The sequence below is a fragment of the Amphibalanus amphitrite genome, unplaced genomic scaffold (assembly GCF_019059575.1).
Source record: "Amphibalanus amphitrite isolate SeventyFive unplaced genomic scaffold, NRLGWU_Aamphi_draft 002007F_arrow, whole genome shotgun sequence".
Taxonomy (NCBI): Eukaryota; Metazoa; Arthropoda; class Thecostraca; order Balanomorpha; family Balanidae; genus Amphibalanus; species Amphibalanus amphitrite.
In genome coordinates this window covers 52,919-76,832 of record NW_024883500.1, presented here as the reverse complement: position 1 = coordinate 76,832, position 23,914 = coordinate 52,919, and the positions used below count along the sequence as shown (strand labels likewise).

Here is a 23,914-nt window from a genome sequence, read left to right as displayed (position 1 = left end):
AACTGGCCTCTAAGTGAAAACATACATGGGTGGGCTTCTGAAGCTCAGAGGGCTTACGCAGACTCCTGCACAGCCTTACGTTGGTCCTGATCGAGATCACTTTACGTCCTGATGGTCCCGCGTAGATTCCCTCATATTTCGACGTCGGGACCCCATGATCCGTTGTGGGTCCTGGGGCTGGCAGAGACTGACGAAGTCCTCAGGGCTCAGGGCTAGTCTTTTTAGCATGAGGACTAGGCATTTGAGTGAGCCCCAATAGAGCCGTTGCGAAGCCCGCAGGAGTCGCGCGCGGCCCTCAGATGCCAATTTTGAAAGCCAGGAACCTTTGGTCTCTAGAGGTCGGTGTACCCACTCTCCCCCGCCGCCACACAACTACTCGTATATGGGTAAATGTCATAGTCTGAAAATGCTCTCTGGGTTTCACATGCTTGTTCAAAGCAAGAGGTAAGTATCTGTACGTACTTTTCCGAATTGTTTTATAGTGGTAAGGTCATGAATCCGCGTGCCCGACCTTCCAGTATATGCTACACCGATCCGTCGCCATGGTGCAGTGGCCCGACCGGTGGAAACACCGTGGGACGAGAAATGGAACTGGTGATTTTGCCTTAGATTGAGCTTAAAGATTCCACGCAAGAACGAGATGGATGAAGCATAAGTATGGCCAACTGCGCGGCGCCTCGTGGACGTAAAAAATGAGCCGATCACCCTCCGGTGACGGATAAATGTTATGCCCCGCGAGTGTGAGTTTGGCCCCCCCTTTTGCTAGCGGCTGCGACCGCCAGTGCTCGTACCTAATCCTATAAGACGTTTTCGTTTCAGTCTGACGAGTGAGGGTAATAGTTCGGTTGGTGCTTGACTTCTTGACAGATATGGCTTTTAACGAAGCTATTTTCTCGAATTCTGGTAACGGTATAAACGGTAGGTAGGTAGGTATGTGTATAGTGTAGACGTGGCCATTGCTACTTCTTCGCTTTTGGACACGTAAACTTACATATACGAAACATACACTCGTAAACATTCCCTCGTTCACAAAAAAAATGTGTTTATTGTGACACAATATTTTCACTGAAAGCTTTATAACGTAAATGGATCTCGTCCCTCCAGCCCTGTCAATGAGTGACTTCGCTTGCTGATCATAGATGGCGCCAGTGGTTACGCCTGGAAGCACGCTGCACCGCATGGCCTGGGGCCGGGAGACAGTGCGAGTCCGGGCGGGGCCGACTAGCCAGGTCGTGCACTTTCGACCCAAGCCTGCTTCACATATCGAGCTGATACAATTGAAGGTAGCGCAGAGAGGTACTAACTATATACAGTCTCTAGTCTTGCGGCGAAGATCGGGGTTTGGAATGCGTTGAAGGAACACGTGTTTTTCATATATGAAGGCACACGTGCATATTGGCCAGCGAGATATAAATTACACCTATGGCCATATTTAGGGAATTACCAGCCAATAATGGATAATAAAAGCGACCTTCAGCGTTCTATGACCCAAAAGATCTAGCCGAATATATAGGTACCGACCGGTTAGCTAAGACTCGGTTCATTACCAGTTCGGTATCGCTATCATTCGGGCTATAGTCGGCTGCCATCTACATATTAGACACATCTTTTATATACATTGCTCAGGAACATCCCAACTCATTGCAAAGCACACGCAGCAGGCTGCAGCACCGCCGTCGCCCAGAATAGATAGTGAAAGTTCTTTATTATATCGGTGTCCTCATATCATAGCATTATGGCGTCTGTGATATCCCCAGGTAATCCGGCGGTATGATCTCCTTTGATTCCTCTCTCTACTCTCTCCGCTCTCCCTGCTCTACCCCGTCAACATCTGCCCACCCTGTCTGCACTCACCGATATGTCACTCTGTAGTTTCAGCTCACTCTCCCTCCCTCTACCTTTCCCTCCCCTCTAATCCAGTAATCTCTCTCCTTCCGTCTTTGTGATACGTGATAAGCTGCCTGAGATGCTATTAACGTGCACATGATGAAACGCTTCAATGTCTTATTAACATTTCAATTTTGTCGTTTTACTCTGAACTCTGAATTCTGTATTTCTATGCAAGCTACATGGACGCTGACCTTGATAATGTACTTTTATACATCAAAGCAAAGAAGGTTGACATACATGTCCTTTATTTCCAGATAAGGACGCTGTAAGGCGAAAACATGCCATAATGCAAAGAACAAAGTAAGTACCATTGTTTCCATTTTTTAGGGTGCAACAGCTGCATTTCAACGTGCTATTTTATTGCGTGGATCATTCTTTGCAACATTCTGCACACGATACTCAAGAACGCCTCAGACTGTTACTGCATTGCATGCTATTTTGTCTTAAGTATGCATTCATGTCACAGCTCTGTCGGAGCGCACAACGCCCCGGGATATAATCCTTGCCAACACTACAAGCGTACATATCAGCTGTATCCTTTCGTGTCATGCTGGTACAGGTCCGCCCTTGTTATACATGAACTTGTGCATATTGGGTGCACCTATGTGTTCCCAGTGGAGAAAATGTATGTCCCTTGGCACAGCACAAGGATGAGATAAAGACGCTACAGGCCAGATGCATCGGATCCGACCCTGACACTTCCGGTTTTATATTAGACAGAACACCAACAATAAGCTGTTTTGTGATTAAAACGCTACTGTGTTCCACTTGTTTACTTGTTCCATATGTTAGGGAAAAAACTGTCATTGAGGTGATGTGTGCAATGCATGAGTGCATGTATAAGACGAACGGCGCTGGTAAATTTAAGACAGATCTCAGATCAATTTTAAATTTCAGATTCATTCTATGACCCCTGGTGGTGGTTGTTGGTTGAAATGTCATGACGATGGCGATAATACTGTATTATGGTGCATAGCACAGTTCCAGATCATGGGGACATTCTCCATGAAATGGTATTAAAGGCGACCAACTTTATAATCAACTATAGGTCAAAGTTTGTAATCGAAACATCCTCTGCATCCAATATCTACACTAGCCCGGTCTCATGCAGGGCACTCGTGACCCCGCATAAAGTGGCCTGAAGTATAGCACGTGCCGAGCGTCATAGAAAAGCTGGGGGCTTAGTAATACGGACTATATTTTCCCGAAATAAACTCAGCCGGGCTGGTCACCAAGAGGCTGCGTCATTGTCACTGTTGTCACGTTCGAGGAGGTGTTCGCACTACCAATAAATTCATCTGCGGCAACATACGCACTACGCATATTTCATCATTCATGTCGATTTATGTCATCTCTTGTGATTAACCCGCGCCCCACTGGGGTCTGTGTATAACACGCCCTACTGGGGGGGGGGGGGGCTATTCATAGCCCCCCCTCCTAACTCCGAAACTACTGGGCCGATCGTCAAAATTCAAACGGCGTCTGATAGCCCCGGAAAAACTGTCGAGCGAAACCTAATTTCATTGACCTCGAGGTCACCGATGACGTCACAGGTCAGGTCAAAGTAAAAATTATTAGCACTTTGGCTTGTTCACATTTTGGGCTCTGGCCGCCGTCTTACAAGTCAGATCAGGCTCATTTTTTGTTTCCACACTCGTGAACAGATGCTCTAGATACCTTGAGGGTACCAAACTTGTACTTTGATTTTCAGGTCAGGGTCAGGTCATCACAGGTCACGAAAATATTATATCATGCGTCGGTCACGTGACACATGTTTTATGGTCCATTTAGGCCATAGATTTCGAATTTGATGTCGTCTGTGCCATTCAAGGTCATTTTGAGTCGAAATTAGCTTAGGTCAGGTCACTTTCAGGTCAAAAAAGGTCAAATTTTGAAGTTGAAATTTTTCAACAAAAAAGGTGTCTATTGGATGCAGTTTGAGCTCAGGAACACGATGGTGCCATTTATATTGGTGTCCGATGCCAAATACGTACTGAAAAATTGATTTGAAAAATTAATAATTGTGAATTTTTTTGCAATAATGCGTATAACTTGGCCATTTTTGAAGATATTCAGCTAAAACTTGCTAGAGTTAGTCATAATCATGCGTTCTGTCACATATATTCCGGTTTTTTTCGAAAAATCAAAAACTTTTTGAAAAAAATATAAAAATATAAATTTTGAATATTATTATATAAAATTTTCAAAATTTTCAAAATTTTGAAAATCCGAGATAGCAGTTTGATAGCGCGGTCAATTCTGAGTCCTTTCATGCAAAGAAATTGGATCTAGCTTAAAAAGTGAGCTCTTGGGAGCGATTGCCGTGGTTCAATGTTTTGCGTCGAAATCGGACGAACATGACGTCACTCTGACGTCATTTCCGGCCGACCTATGGTAGCTACGAAGTTCAAATTTTGACACAAGGTGTCAAATTGATACAGCCGAAGGTACTGAAAGTTTGGCGTCGATTCGTCAAGCGGTTTGGAAGTTATTGCAGAAAAACGGGAGGGGGGGGCTATAAATAGCCCCCCCCCCCCAGTGGGGCGCGGGTTAATTGCCATTCTTTGTGTGCGAGCAACTGTTCAACTAAGGTGACATTAAGACAGTATTGCTGTGTACTGCGGAAAGGAAGGGAACATTGCAAGCATCACAATTAGTGTGAAAGTGTTGTTCTGTAAAAACGAATTTATTTCGCTCCTTTACTGCATGATAATGCTTGTCTTATCCCATCTTACTCAATCAACTTCTTCAACGCACTCATTTGATTTAATAATAAAGAGGAGCTTGTGATATTTTATTTAGATTGCAGTGCCAATACATTGCCATTTTCATCGAACCAGCACCCAACGAGTTGACGATTTCCTAAATATCATGGAACGTTGTCTGACTCGCTAAGCGGTAAGACTGAAGCTGTTTAACAAAAAAATCACGATGCAGTCGTTCAAAACATGGAACCTTGGTCAGTGACATGCTGCACACTTGTTTAAAGTAATACCATAGTCTCACAGCTCTGCTATTCATCATTCACTATCCAAAAGGCACATCTGGTCCCATGTCACTCATGGCAGCCCTGAGCTGCTGTCTTATGTCCGGCAACATCCCATTCCCGACCATTTATCAGACGACCCCGGACCCCCGTGTCGTGTTGACGTGTGGGCCGCGCGGCGGTGCCCTGGGCGTTTCAGTGAGAGCAGTCTCGGTGAGTGGGAGGTCTCCGAGGAGTGTGACACCGAGCTCTCCACCGTCAGTGACGATTTCATCGAGTCGGCGTGTCAGTTCGGGTAGGCCGACACCGTCCGGTCACCGTGACACTGACCACGACACCGTCCCCGTGAAACCAACCACGGCCTGTCCCCGTGTCTCCTCACCATCACGACACATCCCTTGAGACCGACGGCGACACCGTTCCATGATTGCTCACCGCCCACCGTCACCTGTGAGGTCCCCTGTCCCAAAACACCTCGGTTTGACTTGGTTCATCCCTATCCCCCCACCACCACCGTTTGGCTAGTCCTCCCCAACACAACACAGTCGTATAAAGGCGGCTGTGTCGCGCACAACGACAGACCGAGACCAGACACACCCGTCACGGATCGTTCGTCACACGCGAGCGTCACAGAGCCCGTACAGCGTAACGTCACACGCGACACCTAGCACTGTCTAAACCTGTCACAGCTAATGGTGCAAACCACGACAAATGGCACCCATTGGATATTCGTACACCGTTCACTTACATCTTCGTTCACCGTCGAGCAGCATTCAGCAAATGTCGCTAGTGCCTGACGGAAATCGATCCATGCTTGCTGCAGTCATGTCTTTACGCACGGAACATAAACGACACATGTGATGTGTGTAGTAAATGTTACTCATTCCTGAGCTTGGAATAACAGCATTGAGCTGCCTGCAATGCAATTTCTAAGGCAATAGACCGGTCATATACAATATACGTGACCTTTATATCTGTGTGTAATATAGTTTACAAATTAGGCTAGGCTTACCTTATTACGGTTAGCAATTATTCGGAGCGCTGAAAATGAGCACCAAGCCGTGCTGAAAATAGTGATGTTATGTAACTCCTTGAGTAGTAAACTAATCACGAACTAGCAACATGGCTAGGCAATAGGCATACACTATGTGCATACTGCATACACACTGTATCTTACATTATTTACTTACCTCTCCTACACTTCACTCTTTTTTCATTAGTGTCGGTACGTTTCAACTGCTTGAATAGATATATGTAAGTAAGTACATTATATGAATCCCACTCATTATCAGGCACAAAGTTTCATTACTTTCTTTTCCGCGCAGCTGGTTCCAAGTGAACACCTGCGCTCGCCCTCCCATCGCCCCAGAATTGGGCGAAGCATATAGCAGCGTATATGTGTACAGTAGGTCTACTAAAAAAGTCCCCCGCTCCAGAGGCGGCCGGCCGGCCGAACCCCCGGATGCCAGCCCCGACTCTATTGCGCAGGCCGCGGCAGCGACACGGGTCAGGTCGCGGCGCCCGGCGAGTGGGTCAGTTGGCGGCGGCCGGCCGTGGAGTGAGGACGCCGTGTGTGGGGCGCAGAGATGCCGCAGTGCAGAGGAGGGGGAAGATAGTGACTCTGCACTATGCCGGAAATGATGCCTTTGTGATCTAAATTAAACACCTGCAGACACAGTGCATATCCTCCCTCGCCCCATTCCTATTTTATCACGATCCTTCAATAATCCTTCGTAATGACCATTCAACGCAAACAAGCACACAAAACAACCCGTTTAATGGCGACATCATATCGGATAAAAAAAGCGACAGTGATGTTTAAAATAGACTTAGCGCGAGGGCAAATCGAGGGGTATATACTATATATGTATCACATACCGAGTATTTTATTCCCATCTAGCAAATGAAGACTGGGGATCTTGTCCAACAAGTCAGCGGCCGTTCTAGACACAGATAAATGCTTTGTTTTCGGTCGCATCATTATCTGCAATAATTCGAAGCGAGGTTTAACCCTCGCCGGCCGAGAAGAAGGGGTGAATGCCGCCACCATGTATTTTTTTTTTGCGGTAGCTCAAAGCACACTGATGATAGAAGGCTGACATTTCATATGCCATGCATTTGATTCAAGCCGGATCATTTGACATCAACCACGTTTTCAGGTCAGGTCACTTAATCTTGGCGTCGGAAATGATCTAAAATTATACCTCAACTCTCAAGCACTTCAAATCGTGACTTAATACATTCTTGGCAAGGTCTAATGCTTCACTTTTGCATTGTTCACCTTGCGTGACGTCATTTATGACGTCACTAGGGTGATAGGAGTGCTTCGTCAATGACTCCCGATCAAAATGAGCTAGCCAGTCGGGACAGCCATCAATGGACTTTGCAAGACTTGCCGAATCAAATGTTTGCAACATGTCCTCCTTTCAACAGCTTCGTGACCTGTGTTGCCCTAACATGACATTGACCTCAGGTAAACATCCTAAATTGCTTCACCTAAACAAAAAAGCATGTAAATCGACGCGTCTGAAAACAGAAAACACGATTGTATCGAAAGGACGATAATGCGACAATTTTTGTGGTTATTTACCAAAAACCAATCGCATGCCTTGGGGCCCTTGACCTGCCCTAAGAGGTCACTGATATTTTAAAATGGGTACCAGTCGCTGCGTCACGTAACGAAGCAAACGCTCGTTTTTTCCGCGAGGCTCTAGCAGCTAGCTCAATTATAGGAGCTAAACATGGGGTTGGGGGATCGCTCCCTTCTCACTCACTATTTGGCCGGGATAGTGTTTGCAATTATTGTTAAAATCTAGCATTTTAAGATTTCAAATGACCCATTTTTCCCGCCCAAGTCTTTCAATTCAAGGGCATAACACCAGGTCACGTCAAGTGACCTTACCTCAAGGAAAGTTCCTGTGCTCATCAATCTAAATACACCGACTAAACGATCGCTTTAGAACTTTCAGCGATTTCAATGGGCAACACTATACCTATGTATTTGAAACGTTTACTTTGCAAGTTTGACATTGTTGACAGAAAGGCCGGGTCAATTTGGAGATCGTTCAAGGCAATGGGAGAAAATTGAACTGCGCTTTTTGGACGGAACGCATAAAAAACACTCTGAAAACATGTGGTGTTTGATGAGATACAATACTACATTTTCTCATTTACTACTGTAAATGAGAAAATTGTTTGTTTTGTTGGGAGCCATCTTTTTCGGTCTGAAAAGGCCATTGCAGAGCTATGACATAACTATGCTCTGGTGTAGTCAGGGGCGGATCCAGAAAATCTCCAAGGGAGGGGCCATTAGAAACCAGGAGGCCCCCCCCCCCATAATCCCACCTGTTGGAGGCCCCATCTTCCCACTTGTTGGGCCCCCCCCAAAAAAACTGCGTCTATTGAGCTTATCTAGCTGTTCAGGCAACATCTCAACATCTGTGCAGGCTTGGAGGCCCTCTGTGCAGGTTAGGAGGCCCTGTAAAAGTGGTCATCTCTGTGAGTATAAGAGACCTCCAAGTTATGAAAAGCTTTACCAATCTTCTAACAAAGAAGTCTTCTCAGCTAGTCTTCTAAGAAATAACTAAGTGGGTAGGTTAAAAAAAAAACTCATCGGATTTCGGCCACTTTATTTTCAGGAGGCCCCCTTTTCAGCTTTTTAACTTTTTAACTTTTTATTTTATTTTTGAAAAAAATCGGCCAAGGGGGGGGGCCATGGCCCCCATGGCCCCCCCCCTTGTATCCGCGCCTGGGTGTAGTAATTAGGTTGTGCGAGCCAGCGACAGTGATCTGCGGAAGCGAGACTGTTCCCGTGGGACGATTGCCCTGTCGGGACGGTCCAGCCGTCTCCCAAACCGTCATCACGAAGAGGGTTATTTGTCCTGGAATCAGACATGTGCATGGATCCGAGAAAATGGATCTGGGATCTGATCCCACGGATCCTGATCTCGGATCCGTGGGGATCATAGATCCAGCTCTTTAATTTATCGAGAGATCCGTAGGGATCATAGATCCGAGTCTAGTATTGTTGCTTGAGATCCAGTGGGATCACAGAGCCTCATTTATTTTTGGTCAACACAGAACTCCCAAAGATCACTCGTTGCAACTCACAACGTTCTTATTTAGTGATTTAATGTGATAACACGTCATAATCCATAGTTGTATGGCACTTATTGACATAGAAACACTTGGAAACCTGGTTCCAAATGTTATGCATGGTGGGATCCACTCAGATCAAAGATCCATGTTCTTGGTTTATCCTCAGATCCTGGGAGATCATAGATCCAGGATACTTTTTTCACGCCGGATTCTGTGGGATCATAGATCCGAACCTGCAATTTGCCTCGAGATCCACTGAGATCATTGATCCATCACTCGGATCCATGCACATTTCTGCCTGGAATTGATCCGACATCAACTACAGGTTGGCTGGTGGGGTGACCTCCAGTCCAGAGAGGGAAGCATGAAGACTAGGCGAAGCGACAATATTATTTAGACATAGCGGTAAACGAGCTGATTGTTGTGTTAGGTTAGGCTCGGTCGATTTCAGAGTGGGAAGGATGACAGGAATTAGGGGGAGACAGGGGGCCTGGGCGGTGTTTCACGGCCCCACGCTGCAGCACGCTGCGCTGCGCTGCTGCATTGTTGCGGCGGTTGATATGAATTCGGCTCCACGCTAGCGTTGCGAGCCGACCCCCACCGGACACGATTTGGTAGCCGAGGTCTGTGACGTCAGCCGGGCGTGAAGTTTTCCCTTCACCATAGGCTTCACACACAAACCGGCCGAAGTTCATGCCAGGATAGCCCGGCTTGAAAGTGCAAAAATGATTAAATTTTGCCCTCAATAGATTCATTGCTTCATTTTATAACTAAAAACGTCCGTTATTAGGACTCAATGAAGGTAAAAAGTACTCAAAATCGAAGTTCAAGAAGATGCTGTCCGAGCACAATCTGGTAACATCACGTGACCTCTTTTAAGCAAAATGTATATAATTCAAGGATGTTATTACACGATTGCTGCTTAAAACATCATAAATAATACGCTTGTAACATTTATTGCTTCTGTTTAAGTCATAACATTGTAAAACGCAAAGTTTATCATGGAAGTCACGTGACCAAAGGTATAGCAGGGGTTGGGACAAGCACTCAAAGGATTTCAAGTTTTATAATTAAATTATATAAGTTTCATGATGAAATTGATAGAATGTATTTTTTCCGAATGAAATACAAATTTTCGTATGTAAAATATTTTTCTTATGGGCGAAATTCTCCATATAAGAAATGTCAGTGACGTCACCAGGGCTTTACGTGGGCTTTACTCAAAACATCGGACCTACCTGTTTCTTATAGGTATCTTGTTGCGAGCTTCCGAGTCTGTTGATGTTTCCATGGAAATTGGAAACCCAATGCACCGGTGCGCGCAACGCACCCTGTCCAAGCAAAATTTTACCACCGATGACCTCTGGTGACATGACCTCTGGTTCTGACCCGATCTTAAATTGGCTGAAGTATTTTTCTTTTTCTTTTTGCTACTTTTGACGCTACTTCGAATGCCACTTAAATGCCCAAAGCTGAGTTATAAGAATGATGCTCAATTCCCATTTCCCCTCCAACAGGGCGTTAGAGTCTAGGCATTCCTGTGGGGCACGGGCTAATATCTCTATAATCATTGTGGCCATGAACATCTACTGCCATTCTTAACACCGGTTTCGCTGCGCTGAGCGGTGGCCGTCCCGTTTGTTGGATTCTACAGCTGGCTGGCGGAAAACGTTACCGGCCGCCCGTCCACCGCCCGCGGGCCGGACCGAGCGGTCCCGCTGACCCTACCTGACCTGAGCCCGGCGCGATATGGGACAGGCAGACGGGGGTTCGGCTCAGCGAAGGCAGCGCCCACTGGTGCTGGGGACTTTTTTAATAGACCTACTGTACACGCGGTTGTATACGCATACTGTCTGAAAAAAAATCACTGAGCTAGACACTTCTGAGTTCTGACTGCGCATTTCAGCACAACTGTGTGCGGAACTCCATCAGAACATTTGCTGTAGCCTGTAGGTATAGTGACATGTCAAACAGGCACATGTAAAACTGTACATGTAAAACAGGCACCTCTGGTAATGTGACAGTGGTTATCATTAGAAAAAGTGAGAACACAAAAACTTCCATTTTCACTATATGTAAGTAGCTAAAACATGTACTTACTATTGCTGGATGGGGATGAGTTGCTTGAAATCAAGTGCCGAAAACACGTAACACTAATTATTCATTTTTAGAACCAGACTGTATCAGGAAATTCATCTCTCTCTCTCTCTCTCTCCCTCTCTCTCTCTCTCTTCCTCTCTCTCTCTCTCTCTCTCTCTCTCTCTCTCTCTCTCTCTCTCTCTCTCTCTCTCGCTCTCGCTCTCTCTCTCTCTCTCTCTCTCTCTCTCTCTCTCTCTCTCTCTCTCTCTCTCTCTCTCTCTCTCTCTCTCTCTCTCTCTCTCTCTCTCTCTCTCTCTCATTTTTGTTGTTGTTTCCATTGCTGTAAAAAAAATTAACGGCTCCCATTTAAATTCCAATGGTATGTCAGTATACGAATGTGTTATGCTCATAGCCGACCTCAACTTCGTCTCTTTAATAGTGATCGAGTCCCCATTTCTACAATACCACGTGGAGTTAAATCGAAAGTAATGGCCGCTGGCAGAACACTAACTGAGTCAGTGTGGCCATGACCAAAACTTATGTTTCCATCTCAGTCCATTTTCTAAGTGATACTGTCCATAAATTCCACCCGCCAGATCAGAGACCCGCTCCGCCCCCGACACAACACCCTTCAGAACCAGCCAGCACCACTTGGACTGCCTATACTTGGACGCAGCAGACCCTCCATGTGACCACCCTCATCTTCTCCCGTCTCCGACCCAGCTCTACCCGGCCCCGAATTCTACCCCTCCCTACCCCATCTGACTTTACCACCCCGTCTCCGACAGGGTCTACAAGAAGGTGGCCCCGAACAACAAGATCGTGCTGTACGTGGAGAACCGTGAGGTGGTCATCAACGGGAGTAGCCCGCCGGTGATCCGCGGGGTGGTGATAGCCGACTCCGAGTACCTGCAGAGTCACAGCCTGTACGGACAGCTGGTGCTGGTGTTCCGCTACGGACGTGAGGACGAGGAGGTGAGGGAGAGGGAGAGGGAGATGGAGAGGGAGAGGGAGAGGGAGAGGGAGAGGGAGAGGGAGAGGGAGAGGGAGAGGGAGAGGGAGAGAGAGGGAGGGGGAGGGAGAGGGAGAGGGAGAGAGAGAGGGAGAGGGAGAGGGAGAGGGAGAGGGAGAGGGAGAGGGAGAGGGAGAGGGAGTGAGAGAGGGAGAGGCAGAGAGGGAGAGGGAGAGGGGGAGAGAGAGGAGAGAGAGAGGACTGGGGGAGGGGGATGAGAATGGGCGGATAGGAGTGACTGAAAAGGAGAGCAGAAAGGCATGAAGTGTGGAAAGATGGTTACAAAAGACCGACAGATTGAGGAATGGTGAGCGGAAAAAGACGCAAAGGATGATGAAGACAGATACGAGATCTTGGATCGAGAAAGGCGAAAGCAAGAACGAAGAAGGTAGGTAAAAGACGAGGCTATGGAAAGACGAAAAGGGGCTGGGAGAAAAGGGGTTAGATTTTGTGAGGATGATGAGGGAACTATTAGAGCTCACATAAAATAGAGGGTAGTATAAGACAATGAGTGATCCTTATTTGTTTGATAGATACAGACGATGCTCCGAAAAGCAAGAGAAGTGAACGTGGCCCAAAGAATCAACAGAAGCAGAGCAGTCGCTTTTTTCACTCACCGCTCTCAGAAGCTTTAGGGCTCCAAGTTCAGTGAGCTCTACGTTTTACGGTTGATCCAGAAAAGACCATCCAGCTGGCACACCTGTCTGTTCAGGGAATAACCACCTCGAGTACGGGCAGTGCTCCACAATGACAAGATCAATATCACACACTGCTCTATGTCGGCTACAATTACGGAGCCACCGTGACCTCACGTCTCGAATAGCTGGATCACTCTGGTCCGTATATACGCCGGTCACATGATCCGGGTAGGTACTGCCAGTGGCAACAGCAGTTCGTCCTGTAAGGTGGAGGGAGGGGCAGCCACCACGTGACCCCGGTCTGCGTGCAGGTGACTCAGAGCGGGTAATTACCGTACCGAGACAGAAAGGCGATCGACCGGACCTTGTTCCGCGAGATCGTAGCGTAATGCGTATGTAGGCGTCAGCTTGCCTCTTATCCTTTCGATATTGGCTTGCCTGGACGGCCGGAAACGGCAGAGGAGACGTTGAGTGCGGCTCTCGGTAACTGTTCGGGATTCGAGTTAGGCTGGGGTTCGGGAGAAATTGGTTACGGAGCGAGCGAAGCGAGCGGAGTCTTACGTAGAATAACGGAAATTTCTGAGTATGAGCGGCCGGCCGGCCGGCCGGCCGGCCGTGGTCACGCTTTTGCGAGGCTTATATCTCAGCAACCACTTGACCGATTTACATGCGGTAATTTTTGTGGGGTAGCTTCATTCCTTCTACCAAGTATTGGACTATTCCCGATGCATGTGGGTGACCCCTTATGCACGTGCCACGTGCAAAACGAAGAGGTGTCACTTTTGTAATTGTTGCAATATCTCGGTAACTACTTGGCCGATTGCGCTGAAAGTTGGCATGTAGGTAGGCACCCACTAGGCACTGCATATCCATGTGCCAGAGTTGGGGTGCTGCTGCACGTGCGCACGTGCAGGGGTCGTTTCCAGATCTCGAGAACGGCTGGACCGATGGCGCTCAAATTTGGTACATGGTTAGGGACCGGTTAGTAGGCTGCCGTGCAAAAGTCAGTTGGGACCCATTTTGCACGTGCGCACGTGCAGGGTGCCGCTTCCAGATCTCGAGAACGGCTGGGCCGATTGTGCTCAAATTTGGCACATCGCTAGAGACCGGTTAGTAGGGTGCCGTGCACAAGTCAGCTGGAGGTACCCCCTCGAAATTTCGCACGTGCAAGGCTCACCCTCTCGCTCGCTCCGTTAGTCGCCCCAAAAGGCGCTATACTGGTTAAGTTGGGCTGTTTTGGTTGATCGAGGGTGCATGCAATAGGAGGGCGTGGTTATGGAGCGAGCGAAGCGAGCGTAGTCTTTCCTTAGATTAACGGAAATTTCTGAGTATGAGCGGCCGGCCGGCCGGCCGGCCGGCCGTGCGGACGCTTTTGCGAGGCTTATATCTCAGCAACCACTTGACCGATTTACACGCGGTAATTTTTGTAGGGTAGCTTCATCCCTTCTACCAAGTATTGGACTATTCCCGATGCATGTGGGTGACCCCTTATGCACGTGCCACGTGCAAAACGAAGAGGTGTCACTTTTGTAATTGTTGCAATATCTCGGTAACTACTTGGCCGATTGCGCTGAAAGTTGGCATGTAGGTAGGCACCCACTAGACACCGCATATCCATGTGCCAGAGTTGGGGTGCTGCTGCACGTGCGCACGTGCAGGGGTCGTTTCCAGATCTCGAGAACGGCTGGACCGATTGCGCTCAAATTTGGTACACGGTTAGGGACCAGTTAGTAGGGTGCCGTGCACAAGTCAGTTGGGACCCATTTTGCACGTGCGCACGTGCAGGGTGCCGCTTCCAGATCTCGAGAACGGCTGGGCCGATTGTGCTCAAATTTGGCACATCGCTAGAAACCGGTCAGTAGGGTGCCGTGCACAAGTCAGTTGGAGGTACCCCCTCGAAATTTCGCACGTGCAAGTCTCACCCCCTCGCTCGCTCCGTTAGTCGCCCCAAAAGGTGTTATACTGGTCATAAAGTTTGTGTGAACGGGGCTTGTTAACAATTGATTCACTAGCTTGGTAAATGAACTGGACTACAGTCACCAAGTAGCCCATGTCGTACACCGGTTAAGGACAACACATCTGAATCTGTTTATATGTAAACAATTATGAGTTCATTATATTTTATGCGCCTTTGACATACCCGCCCGGTGGCAGCAGTCCGGTAACCTGACCGTACCGCTGAAGGCCGGTTCACATTATGTCCGACCGGGTGGCCACAGTGGCCGGCAGACTGTGCTCCATTGGGGTAATGGAGCACGGCGGGCCACTCGGGCCGAGCCGGATCAAAGGCACGGCCGCCGAGCCGCCTCTGAATGGAGCCGATGGCGGGGTGAGATCCGTATCGGTCCGACCGGCCGCGGACCGCGGACACGTCTGCGGGGACAGCACTGAGGTGCTCCCGCTGAACGGTAGCGAAATGTTAAAAAGAGTGACAGCCTAAAAAGGAGGAGTGGTGAAAGGGTTGGTTGGCTTGAGTTAACTAAAAGTACGTACATACATGGTACAGCTGCTTCCCTATCATCATTTATGGAGCTTTCCAATGTGCCTATTCTAAAACAGTTATCCTTGGACAAATGAATGTCATTGTCGCGGACGTGGTCTTCTTTGAATGTCATGCTCCAAAGATCGTGAGTAGTTTTAATTCCAATAGGTATTTTTGCCAATGCTGAATGGAAACCACAACTGATAGGAAGGTATATGTCAAAGTACAATGCCCAATGAATATATCAACGAGTCTGAATCCGCCAATGCCGGTGCAAAGAGCAGCCGTAAGTCATGAATGGCTGAGGACGCCTGAAGGTCGCTCGGGCGTTGACATTTATCTGTGAGTCGCTCTCCGAGTAGAGGAACAGGGAGGGGCGTGGCCACGGCTCACCAACCCCATACCGACCGGATATTAATGTACATATACTGGACGGTGCTAACGGGAGAAGCCGACGCTGGCATATCACGTGACCGGCCGGTCACGTGCAGCATCCTGCTTAACGACTTTCACGACTATGTGCCGCGAAATGTGCCGTTTCCATGGTCGCTTGAATCCGGATTCGGAGCAAATCCGGATTAAGAAGTGTCATGGAAACGGGTAAATGTAGGATCATCACGTGACTTGTGGTCCACCCGTGCCGCGGTTTGACGTTAGCTGTCTATCGCTGGCCACCGACTGAGGTGTGATTTGAGGACAGTGTCGACTGCCGCCAGCACGTCCGTCTGACGCCGTCCGTCAACCCGGCAGGTGATGGGGCTGACGTTCTCCAACATCATCATCCTGCAGACGCAGCAGCTGCACCCGATGAAGGAGTCCCCTCAGACGGACGGGCCGCCGCGATCCACACTGCAGGTAATGACACACATACCTACAATACATAGAATACAGAGCAATAGGTACAGGTCTCGCGAGATTAAGCGGTAGCTTTTGCACTTTTACATTTCCGGTTATATCTCAGAAACTAATCGATCTATACGATGAAGCCATTTTACACGATCATGGCCGGCTTGTTACCCAACAAGTCGATCGCATCTTCAACACTTAAAAAGCTGAAGACGACGAAGATATAGCCTGAAGTATAGGTACACTAAGTTTTTTAGGTGCAAAACCTACCGCTTAAACCCGCGAGACCTTAGTCGTCTACAGAATGATGTTCCACTCCTCAGAAGCTATTAGTTGACCGGAGCGCTAAGTTGTGCCGTTTATCACGCAATTAAGCGTGTCGATTGTGAGCATTGGGACAAAGCTATAATTTGTGAACTCAGCCCGTGTGATGTGGCACAGCCTACCACTCTAGGCAGCTAATTGCCTGTGAAAAGTGGAACATCATTCTGTAGTCGACTATACATACAATACATTTAGGATAAATGATAACAATAACACGTCAAATGTATATTTAAACACACAAAGCTTTCGGTATGAAAATACCTTGATCACTGTGTTAACAGAAATGAGGACAGAAATTGTCACCGGCAGCTTGTACAAAAATATAAAATAGCACTCGAAAAATAGATCACAATCACGAGATTATCTATCGAAGTCCTGCCACTAAGCTTACAGCGCATGTTGCTAAAGTTATAAATCCAGTCCTAGTATTGATGGTATCGCGTGCTGATATGTGAGCCGCTTCTAAGATTTTTCGTGTCGTTTTTCGTGCGCCCTTCTCTAATAATCGAGTTGCTCCCCAGTTCGGTAAATGATGAGACTGTTCGGCATGTACGACGATTGCGTTCGATGTTCGATGTTCGATTGCGACATCGAACGCAATCGTCGTACATGCCGAACAGTCTCATCATTTACCGAACTGGGGAGCAACTCGATTATTAGAGAAGGGCGCACGAAAAACGACACGAAAAATCTTAGAAGCGGCTCACATATCAGCACGCGATACCATCAATACTAGGACTGGATTTATAACTTTAGCAACATGCGCTGTAAGCTTAGTGGCAGGACTTCGATAGATAATCTCGTGATTGTGATCTATTTTTCGAGTGCTATTTTATATTTTTGTACAAGCTGCCGGTGACAATTTCTGTCCTCATTTCTGTTAACACAGTGATCAAGGTATTTTCATACCGAAAGCTTTGTGTGTTTAAATATACATTTGACGTGTTATTAGCCGTGTTTACATAGGGTTCCCTTAATCTTCCCCTATTTCTCCCCTATTTTCAGATCGAATTTTAGGCATCATAGCGATCGCGTGTAACGTTGCTATGGGCGCTATTGTTGTTAGAAGCATACAAAGCATCGTTTATGCTGTAAACAACATAAATTGGGCTTATTTAATACTCGAAATTCAACAATTCATATTTTGGAGTATTTTTATCCTGCCCTTCAATTCCCTCTTTAAGCGACAAATAGGGGAGGATTTGGTAGCGTAGCGCCTTTCCAAAAGCTGCTACGCTACCATATCCAGTGGTTCTCAAACTACCAAATCACAAAAGCGGCGTGCTGATTGGTCGGCAGTTCCGAATCGTCCGACTGGTGGTCCCCGACTCGACAAGCGCACGTGCGCCGACTGAGGATTTTTAAGTGGCATTAACGCATAAACTGGCATAAACGGCAGAAAGTCAAGGCAGAAATTCGACATGGGTGCGGTGTTCTGATATTGCCATGGATGTGATTACACCTACTTGAATAATAGCTCAGCCGTTTAAAGTATGTTAAATGCCAGATAGTTTTCTGGTTTTTCTTGCTTTGAGCTTTCATGTGCTATCACTTTTACCTCAGTGTCTAGTCTGGAAGCTATTTGGGAGAGCCCTAAAGGTAAGTAAAAATTGCAAACTGCTTCTAGAATGACTTAATTGCGCCATATTTGTAGTGAAGCGAGGTAAAGGAGACAGAGGATTCCTTTATAAGGGACATTTAAGAGACAAATAGGGGAAGATTAAGGGAACCCTATGTAAACACGGTTAGTGTTATCATTTATCCTAACTGTCTTAGATATTCTACATATACAATACATTGTAATCGCAGTTACAGTTCAGTCTCCGCAGATTGACGGACCGCCGCGCTCCACTCTGCCGGCGATATAGCTGCCTACACACATAGTGCTGTCATAGGCGGGCTACACATCAGCATCAATCGCCGGGCGTACGGATCGTCGCACTCTGTAACTGAAATGGATGAGCGCTACATTAGCCTGCAGGCTATTGTTCTTTCTCTGCGACCTTTGTATCAGTCTGTTTTTGTCCCATAACGCTGATACACCGCCAGCTAATGCACACATGACACCGCTAACAAAGATAACCGATAACCATGAGCTATTTATGATCGCGCGCGGAAAGCTGAAAGCTAACATTTATTCAAAAATCTCCGGCGCTGGCATCGATAAACACATTTTCCACAGTTCTTTTGCCAGACATCCATTCTCATGCTTTTGCCTACGTAATCCTGCGCAGAGAATACAGATAAAAGAACGCCTGAAATGGGAATTACACATCTATTTATCAGAGATAGCAAATTACTCTGCAGATAACAAGAAGCATTTCATTATTTTTCGTCAGCGTTAGCAGCGGCGGCAGGGTCCGAACAGAGCTGCTCAGCCGGCGCTGTGACAGTGTCGGACGTAGGCCGACTGTGTGCCAGCCCTCCGTCCGAGAGGCCGTGTTTATCCCCACGTTTGCCAATCCTCTTGTGTTGTTTCTCGGACGACTCTGGCCGTGGGCTGTCAGTCGCCGCCGCCGGACGCCTGGCCACCGTGGCTGTTTGCTTTCCTCTGTCGCACGCACTGACGCTGCCGCTCGGCCCAGTCGGAGGATTACCACCCGCGGGCTGTCAGGACGAGGCGGCGTGGGCGTAGAGCCTGCTTAGGTGTGCTGGCTGACGCAAAAGATCACGTTTGATCGTTTCGTCTGAGCACCCCACGCAGCGATCACACAGCGGAGAGACTCGTGCATTATTTATTCGAATGTCAAACTCTGCCTTTGTTGTATCATCGATTTATTTTTGCTCAGCCTTTAAGACTTTATAACCCTGCATAGTTTATATGTGCCTGTTGTTTGTGTATTCTTATACATTCACGATTTATTTATATTCCGTCTAGTGCGTGCGTACAAATGAATGAAATATAGACCTTTTTACTATCCATACATCAAACAATGCGGCTGACGGTAAATGCACAAGTGAAGTCGAAACAAACAGATAGAACGTAAATAAAAAACATTATTTGTGACGAGCGCATGAAAGTGGTATATACTGACGTTCAACTAAAGCTACCCCACCTACAGAACTTCAATATCTCCGTTACGTCTGAAACACACATCAAATTATTCAATCATCTCCCCTGCATTATATCAGCCTCACCCCATCACTCGCCGCGTGTGACCCCGCTCCTCCCCGTGCGCCCGCAGAAGACGATCGAGCGTCATCTGTCTGCCTGCGGCGTAGCGCACGCGTTCCAGTTCCAGGTCTCCTCGTGCGCGCCGCCCTCAGTCTCGCTGTACCCGGCCAAATCGTACACCGGCGCGCCGCTCGGAACATCCTACGAGGTGCACTTCTTCGCAGGTGAGCTAGCGGAGCCGTTCGGTGTGGCTCCTAACGGATTTTGATTCTAACGATGCATCTTGTTAATGTTATTCAGTTATATTTTGTGTCGGATTATTTTTGAATGATTTTAATTGGATTTGTTTTGGAATGCTGCAAACATTTTTTCACAATCGTTGCGAAGCGAACACGTTATGAACTTTTGATATGCCTACAGGGGGACGCTTTATTGCATTGAAAATATATAGCACGTTATTAATATAGTTGCACTTGCACGTGCACTGTTTTTGTCAGCGCTGGGTGCATGACAGTCTGCACAGAACGGTCACTGGCAAACAACATATTTCTTCTTGAAAAGCATATTTTCTTCTTATCTGTCTCTAAACTACCTTCGAGGCAGCACATTCTGTCACTCATTTCATTTCTCTCTCACTCCACTGCCAGACCGCTCGCTCGGGCACTCTGTGTCCCCCGGTATACCCCGCTCTGACCACGCCCGGCGCCCCGCCGGTGGGTAGAGGCAGGCGGTGCGCCGCCTGCTGACACCCACCTGCTACCCGCAGGCAAGGCGCAGTCGGAGAAGCCGCTGCGGCGCGCCTCCGTGCGCATGACGGTGCGGCTGTGCCAGCTGCCGCCGCCCTCCTGCGGCCCGGCGCCGCGCAACGCCGTGCTGAAGCAGTTCCTGCTGAGCGGCGGCCGCGTCCACCTCGAGGTCTCCCTCCAGAAGGAAGTGTTCGTGCAGGAGCAGAGCATCGCCTTCCGAGTGTTCGTCAACAACGGCTGCAAGAGGACCGTCCGGAAAATCAAGGTGAGCCGCCCGGCCAGAGGGGACGGTGAGCCGTCTTACGGCTGACTTCAGTTCGCTGGTGCTATGTAGATGGTAAACGTGAGACTTTATGAAAATTACGGACTATGCTCTCTTACGTACAAACGACGTTGCGGGACTAAATATAAGTCATATGCTACTTTCTCTGATGTTGACAATCTCTGTAGTGCTCTATTTTGCTGACAATTATCAGAAGCAAAGATACAAGGCTATTTTCTGTTATACAGTCCCAGACACTCAAACCATACAATGGAATGCCAAATTGAAAAAGCGCTCAGTCCGGGCCTCAGTTAAAACGGCAGAAACCAAAACAAATCAGCCGGCATTGTTTCGTCGTTCCCAGTACCTCAAAGGCTGCCGTCAGGGTCCGCTCTAAACATCGCCGATCCTTTATGCGGGCTGTTTGGACTGCTGCCTGGAGTGGCTCTCCCTCGGGGCGGAATCGTGACAGGTTTGTCAGTTTTGACAGTCGCCGCGGCGTCCAGAGCACAAAGTTAGCGGCTCACTGTCCCGCCGGCATAGAACACCATCAAATATTAGGCAACTTGGGCCGGTAAGCGCGAAACGATAACGACTTCTAATCGGTTAACTTATCGCCCGTTGCTGCTGACAGCGTGGAGAACAACGCTCCCCTTGGAATCTGGTGTCTTCCCATAGCTCAGAGGCAGCCGTCACCGGCAGCCGTATCGGCACTCGTTATTCCCCGTGAACCGCGCCACCGACGGCTTCACGACACCACCCGGGACGGGGCAGGAGCGGCCGCCGGACGTCAATCTATCGACGCGGGCATCCGAGCCGGTCTTTTTCCGTCTGGTCAATTTCATAGATCATGCAACATGTGGCCCTTAGGAACTCCAATACCCGTTTCGATCTAGATTTGATTTCGGATGTCGGTGACATCTTGTTTTCCGCTTTTTCCGTGATATTATTTCACGTCTTCCGCGCTAAAAGACACATCATTGCGATAGGAATTACTTCTTTCTGACGTTTATTTTTCTGTGCTTCAGGCGGAGGTCGTTCAGGCAGTGGACGTCGCCATGTTCAAGTCCGGCAAGTTCAAGTCGGTGGTGGCCTCCGTGGAGACTACTGAGGGCTGTCCGGTGGTCACCGACGCCACCCTGGTGCGCGACTTCGAGCTGGAGCCGCGCGTCGGCTCCTTCAAGAACTGGATCGCGCTGGAGGACAGCCCGGAGCGCGGCGGCCGCCTATCGCCCTCGGTGGTTGAGAGCGCCGTCGACTGGAGTAACTTCGCCGTGCACGTCTCCTACTACGTCAAGGTGAAGCTGCTGCTGTCGGGCGTCGGAGGCGGCGTCAGCGTGCGCGTGCCCTTCATCAGCGTCCGGGAGACGGCTGCCGAGCCGGAGACGGAGGCGGCCGAGAAGGCGCCCGACAAGGCGCCGCCGCCGGCCGCCGACTCAAACGGCGACACCCAGGAGATTGTGGCCGCAGACGTGCACGCGACGAAGGCGGAGGATGCTGCGGACGCAGGGCACGAGCCGGCGCAGAACAATAACGTGCAGTTGGACGAGAACGGAAAGGTGTTTGTGCGGCAGGAGAGCTGTGCGCGGAGCAGTGACGTGTAGTGAGGGGGAGATGCGAGGGAGATGACATACCGCGCGGCGGCGAGGACGCTGGGGACGCTGGACAGTGCTCGCGGTTGGACGCGAAGGAGTGCTGTGGACGTAACCACGATTCGTGTGCGCCCACGTGCGTTTGCGTGCATTTGAGTGCGTCCACGTATTTCACGTGCTTACCGAGTGACAGTAGTCGTTGTCTGCCACGTCTGTTGGACGTGACAAGCTGTCGATCTCCCTCGCCCGACCGCCTCCGCCTAAATGCTGTCCGCCTGACCGTCTCGGGCGGGCCGTCTCTGGTCGCAGGGAATGAGTGTACCTATACGGGAACGCAGAACAGCTCAAAGGACTAGGCCCAGGGATGAAAAGCAATTAGTGTAAACAATGCGAGGTCATCCGATCTGCCGGACAGTGGATGGTCACCGTCAGGTTGTGAAGGCGTGCATAAGTTGTTGAAACTTGATAGTTGTGTTGCGTGAGAATTCATCTTCCTGAAATGCGCTTACTTTCCACCGCATTGCACACTAAGCGTAAAGTACAGGTTTAATTATCTATGCGTAGGTTCCTACAATAGTTTCTTTCCGCGAAGTCGAATTTGGCACCGTCTTGGATCTCGAATTAGGGACCGTGGCCTGGGGTGCCAGAGGTTTTTAAGTTACGTATCATCACCCATTTAACCGTTAACTTCATGTTGTTTTGCTATTTGTAACACTTCTTACCAAACCATTGATCAAATAATAATTATACATGCTTATATGACGCGAATTAAGGCTGGGCTACGCTACTGACAATATGAAATGTGCTGACCACCTTCCTTCTGTTTACGTGTCTCCGTTTCGCTAAACATTCTTTGTTTTGACTGCGCGCACCAGAAACTATTTTTATACTTGCAGAGACTAGGGTAGGTATGTACTCATGAATGTATGTGTGTTCCGCCTCTCACTCTGGTCAGATTACTAGCAGGACTGACCGGGCTGTTGTTCACTATTCCGAAAAAAAAACGTTCGTGTGTGAGTGCGATCGGCGCGCGATTCCCGCGTCTGGAGCGTCTGTATGAGCTGTCCAGAAGCACACCCATGTCGCCATATCATTCGGCACCATTCAGTGAATGTTTGATGTCTGCAATATTAATACATTTTTGCACTACCGCTGAGAAATATTCCATTCGGGGGCCAGTAAAACCTTCCTGGATTAAAAAAGAAAATCGCTCTGTTTCCACTTTGAACTCGTTTTCATGCGGCACCTGGAGATTACAGTAGACGCAGTAGACATACCATAGACAATCGCTAAATTTGTGTAACGTTTTGCATGATCTTATAATACTCGTTCCCTTGTCTATTATTTTCTCATTTTGTTCGAGCTACCACCCAGACCGGGCGCCCAGCCATGCAGCCCCGCGGCGTTTTCATCAGGACGGCTCGCGACCACCTTCCCCGAGGCCCGAGGCGATATTCAGACAACGTGACCACGTGACCGGAGCCGGTGTCGCATTGGTAGAGCAGCGGATGGCGTGAGGCGCGGGTGACTTTCGTCCCTCGTAATATCAAATGGAAAGCACATACAATCGAACAGACTAGTGGTGGGATTAAGGAGCAATCTGAGCTTTAGTGTTGCTGGGAGAGCCGCTACTTTTCTGTTAATGAAATTCAAAGCTTTAGGTGAAATTATCATGCTATGTAAACTTCTCTTTCATGTCTAAATCAAGCGACAGATGATTAACTTCTCTGTTATCAAATATCCTGACCCGTGACCGAATTTCCCTTAGATCAAAATCGTTGTAGAGTCATAATTGTATGAAAGACGGCACAAAATAAACATTTCTTTTGAATATATAGAAAGCA

The 23,914-nt window shown here is 48.4% G+C and overlaps 1 protein-coding gene across 1 annotated transcript; it reads left to right on the top strand.

Annotated features, from left to right (window-relative positions):
* The first annotated feature begins 2,142 nt into the window (after window positions 1-2,142).
* Window positions 2,143-23,230, top strand: LOC122376074 (arrestin homolog). Its single transcript, XM_043355750.1, has 6 exons — window positions 2,143-2,190; window positions 11,842-12,028; window positions 15,936-16,040; window positions 19,541-19,694; window positions 20,237-20,481; window positions 21,507-23,230. Exons 1-6 carry the CDS (start codon window positions 2,177-2,179, stop codon window positions 22,080-22,082), a joined length of 1,281 nt encoding a protein of 426 aa, XP_043211685.1. The 5' UTR covers window positions 2,143-2,176; the 3' UTR covers window positions 22,083-23,230.
* Window positions 23,231-23,914: the final 684 nt, after the last annotated feature.